Below are 5157 nucleotides of genomic sequence, written 5' to 3'. Positions count from 1 at the left end.
ATTTCAAATATTTGTCTCTATCAAAATTCGATCGTCATTAAATTTTTTAAAATTTTGAAAATCCGCGAAATTTTTTGTAAAAATCCGCGAATTATTTTTGTTTAGTTTTACGATGTACACAAAGAGAACATGTTTACAATTAATTTAGAAGATGGGCGCGAAGCGCCCTCTAAGGCTAGAAAGAAGGGCGCGAAGCGCCTTGAATTTCTAGTATATAAATATCAATATCAATATATTGTCTCCTTTCGTACAATCCACCCTTGATTAACTAGGGATAGTTGTCCTCGGTTCCTTCAATATGAAGTTAATCGCGATTTTGTTCGCGATTTTATAAAATTCATCAAACAATTTAAACACAGTTCTCTTTAATGCTTTATTAATCAAATCACAGCTTGTTGGACAAGGACCGAACAGTTAGTTCAGTGTGATTGTGTTTAACAAGATATACACTGTACCGAGCCGACTTTTAAGCAGCTAGACCAAGCTGTACAGTACATATACAGCCGTTAAAAAGCAAAACGGGACTGTACGCCAGATGAATGTATACGTAGAAATGTACTGCAATTGTAAAATGAGCATGAACAATTTGCCAAGAGTTTGAATCATTATTAACGTTAAGAGGGCCTGCTAAGTTTTGTAGGTTGTTTACAGTGTGTTTATGCTAATTAGCTTCATGTTAGTTGGGGAGTTATGGGATCCAAAGAAAGATTGGTAGATATTTATGAGTTTTATTATTTTCTTGAATAATAGTTTTGAATTCAAAAATGTTATGAAATCAAAAATAAAATGTCCTATCTATATGAGTTCATAAAAATTTATATATGCCCCGCTGTATATATGCTTGGTATTAAATTGTGATTTTATCTGAAGATCTGAAGTGTCCTGGATTAAAAAAAAAAAATTTATCGTCACAGCTGGCCAAACGGCTGAACCAAATCGGCTGAAATTTTTTGGAATCCTTTGGCAACACCTGGCGCTTCAGCTAGAATCACAATTTAATACCAGTCGCGGCTAAACGGTGGAAGTAACTCTAAATAGTACAAACATGGACAACGCCCATCACTCCAGCTATTAGTTAATAAACATCCAACTTCCTAATTAGTTTAATAATTCAACCAAACGAACTGCGATATTTGAAACTAAGAACTAAGAATTAAGATTAAATGCGGGCTTAAAGACCAAAACATTAAAAGTTTACACCAGCATGTTGCAAAGCAATGAGAAAGTGATAAATTCCTTTGTTTACATGTTTACTAACAATTATAAACCTACCTTGGTGTCTCTAGACCGTACAGCAGACAGGGATTCAGCTCCAACCCTAACCTAGAACAATGGATTATTTTGATTTTAAAAAAATGAAGAAAAAATTTTTTTTTAGAAGAAATTGGAACGTGCACTCCTGTGAATTTTTTTAAAGTCTCTTCACTCTAAATTATTAAATCAATATTATATTAAACAAAAAATCGCTTATTTGACAGTCGTCCAAATTTTTGTTGCAAAATAAGCGATTTTGTGTTAAATATAATTGATTGTTTAAAATCAAAATGAGGTTCAATCAATATAATCTTTCTTATATACCTGTCTTCTGCAGATCTTGAAGGTACTCGGAATGAGGTCCCCAGGGGCCTGAAAATAAAATTGTTAAAAAATTAAGTTTAGAGATTTTTAAAGATGTACGGAGAAATTCATTAATAATTAAAATTTAACATATCTATACTTTGCTTGTCTGTCTGTCTGTTTGTCTGCATACAAAAAGAAAATATTCAACATGGAAATAGAAGATGGGTGCGAAGGCTTGTAAATTATAAAAGAAAAAATCCATACAGTTTTGTTTCTTAGATACATAATACAGATTATTTTCATCTAAAAACAAATGTTGACATGATGATTTTTTATTGGACTATCTTGGGAAACAGGCTTTGCCTGACAACCAATTGAAAAGCCAGCCCACCCGAACTAGAAGTCACAAGCTAAGCTGAGAAAATTCCCATAGTTCTACCAGTTTCCCCATAAAAATTTGAGGCAAATCGGTCAAGGGGTTCATGAGTATATATATGATCGAAAATCCATACAAACAGAGGTTATAACTTTATATATATACATATATTCCCCCCCATTTATCCAAAATTGTGCCGTATTCCCTCTTTTTGTGACAATGGATAAACATTTTGGAAAAATTATCATGAATTTTGAATTTTTACCTGATTTTTGAAAATCCTGTGAGTTTTGGCTCAGTCATTATTCATCACTCATTTTGTTTAGATTCTCACTTTTCAACGTAATTTTTGTAAACTTTGTCTGAAATTAAATAATTTTTTTCAGAATTCAAACCATTTAAAGCGGATTCTTTTATCTTAACACTTTTTTAATAGAAATATCAACTTAAAAATTCAAGATTACTTTTTTATTAAAAACTAGCTGAAGTGCCCGGCGTTGCTCGTGGAATAAAAAAATGTTTTAAATAATTTTGATTTTTTTTGCCTATGGTCGGCAATAGGGAACATATATGAGAATGTCTTGTTTCATTATTTAGATTTTAGTTTTTTCAAATTGTTTAAAGTTTTTATCAAAAACAATTCAATTGTATAATGGTAACTTTAACGATTAATAACACAGTGCAGTGGCTGAGATATATTATTGGGTGATAGACAGAAAATATGAAGAAGGAGGGAGAGGGGGTGATGGGACTTGAAAGGGGAGGAGGGGGGGGGGGGGTATCACATTTCCACATCTAAAGGAAAAGATGAAACGTATAAAAGACATAAATAAAACTTTATTCTTTATTTTGTATGAGTCTAAAAGCACGTATAATATGTCCGTGCAAATGCATACGCAGTAAGCTTTGTTTTCTTATAAAATCTGTACTTAAAACTGTAAGTGATCTTCTGTTATACAATATGGAATGTTTTTTTGTATAATAAGAAAAAAATAACTGAGTTCTATACCGCAAACCCAAATTTAATCATCGCTATATTTTTGAAACCTTATATTCCAAACTTGGTCAAATTTTGTCTAACAGAATTCATAGTTTGAAATATCAAAGGTCTCTTGCATCGGGTTGCAAAGAAATAGGGATTGAAAGTCAGAGTATGTAGCAAGAACTCAGTTCCTTTATTACAGAGGCATGCGCACTGTAGTATACATGTACATCTTGTTTAGAATGTCTAGGGGTGTTAATCACGTCAAGCGAAGTTAAATTGTACGTTAGATTGAAATCTTAAATGTTAAAAAATGCATTAGCCGACGTTACGGAGGCAGAAATGAAAGAGATAACGGTATTTTAATGATTTCTGTTTATAAATATAATAATAATAAAAAATGTACTTTATGTGCATTTTCAGCATACCTAACAGGTATTTGCAATTCGGATGAACTTTATAATTTAATGAATTACTTGCTTCTAAGAAACCGGGCTTCCAGAGCAAGTCAAACTCTTGTTCTTGTATATTTATATATATATAATTATAATTATTTTTCTTTAAAATGTTTAAATGTTTCCAAAACTTTATTTCGAGGCCAAATTTCAAGCTTTCAACTTGTCATTGACCTCCTTCTGGGTCCATGAGAGGTCCTATAAACGATGTGGGTCGGATCACAGAAATCAAAAGGTTGCAAGATCTAACTCTAAAATCAATGAGAATTTTGCTAATTACTTTCTTTAAACTAAAGCTAAAACAAGTGCTTTATAGTTCTAAAATGGGGTCACAAATACAAATAAAATTAAATTAAACTCAAAATTCAAAATTTCCCAGCCTTATAAACTGATAGAGCTTTTCATAGCATTCTGGATTTATGTGGATCAGCTGTTTTGGCGTTCATCAAATCAAGAAACATTAAAGAGACCGTTCACTTTTTTGGGTAATTTGATGGTAAACTAAATAGACTATTAGCTATTCATTGGTATTAGTGTTACTTTTCAAAGACAACTGTGATCTGAGAGAAAGTAGATTTATTATTCAGAATTCCAAATTATTTTAAAATTGTCTATTTTCAAAACATAACTCCTTTTAAACATTTGACGGTTTGATGCGTTTTCTCTACTTTATTGTGCTGTTGTTACTAAAAAAACGTTTAAATAGTGTCCATGCAAAGGTATTTTACTGTTCCGCTGGAATTCTGAATGATAAATCGGCTTTTCTCCGGTCATAGATATCTTTGAAAAGTATACCAATGAATAGCTAATAGGTTAATTAGTTTACCATGAAGTTACCTAAATAAGTGAGCGGCCCCTTTAAAATCAAATTCATATTTTTGTATAGTCTAGATAAATAGATAAATGTATTAATGAAATATGCTGAATTTATATTCTTCTAAAACAAGTAAGTAACAAGTAAGTAACAAGTAAGTAACAAGAAGTAACAAGTAAGTAACAAGTAAGTAACAAGTAAGTAACAAGTAAGTAACAAGAAAGTAACAAATAAGTAACAAGTAAGTAACAAGTAACAACTCTATTAGAGTCAATTATGCAAATGTATCTTAGTCAAATGTATATTCCCATCATTATATATTTGCTATTAAACCTCTAATACTAGACTAGAAAACTAAAATACAACTATTATTTATAAAATAACTTTAGATTGTGTGAAAAAATCAATTCACGTTTATTTTTGAAGATTATTAAAAGGAACGTAGTTTATTAAAAAATTTGGAAGATATTGTCCTTTTTCTAGTCTGAAAAATACGTTTAAATATTAGTATTTCCCTAATATTTCTGTAGCAAGAAATCTAGAACCTATGAAAATAATAAATTAGTTAAAAAATTATGTCCCTTTATTGAAATTACGTCTTCTGTCCCTTTAATGAAGTTACGCCTACTGTCCCTTTAATAAAGTTCTTTAAAACTTCCACTAATGCCCTGCTTCATTGTTTTTCAGTCTATTTTATCCTCATGAACCACAATATTAATAGTCAATAAATGTTAGCATCCCCCCCCTCTACTCCACAGTGACGCTATTTTTTTATTACCACCCTGTCGCCTGGCATTCTCGTGATGAAGAATTGACGTATAACCATGTTGAAAGAAGCAGAAAGGTATGACATATACAGCTTATACAGCTTATACAGCTTATACAGCTTATACAACAGATACCGTTGATGCTCCAGGTTTTGACGTGTTATATAAGAGGTGCTGAGGGGGGGGGGTATATAAGAGGGATG

General features: G+C 31.3%; 1 protein-coding gene across 1 annotated transcript in view; it reads right to left on the bottom strand.

The window, feature by feature from the left end:
- The window catches only part of LOC111717986 (uncharacterized), an 8322-nt gene extending 6028 nt beyond the window's left edge, over positions 1–2294 (bottom strand). Inside the window, exons 1-3 of the mRNA XM_023493452.1 lie at positions 2202–2294; positions 1579–1626; positions 1273–1323 (exon numbers count right to left, since the gene is read on the bottom strand). Coding sequence (XP_023349220.1) covers positions 1273–1323; positions 1579–1626; positions 2202–2239 — 137 coding nt within the window. The 5' untranslated portion in view covers positions 2240–2294. The remainder of the gene's footprint in view (positions 1–1272; positions 1324–1578; positions 1627–2201) is intronic.
- Between the last annotated feature and the right edge of the window lie 2863 nt (positions 2295–5157).

The sequence above is a fragment of the Eurytemora carolleeae genome, unplaced genomic scaffold, assembly GCF_000591075.1.
Source record: "Eurytemora carolleeae unplaced genomic scaffold, Eaff_2.0 scaffold1053, whole genome shotgun sequence".
In the NCBI taxonomy this organism is placed as follows: Eukaryota; Metazoa; Arthropoda; class Copepoda; order Calanoida; family Temoridae; genus Eurytemora; species Eurytemora carolleeae.
The sequence above is the reverse complement of the archived record's forward strand: the minus strand, read 5'-3'. Positions and strand labels throughout refer to the sequence as shown.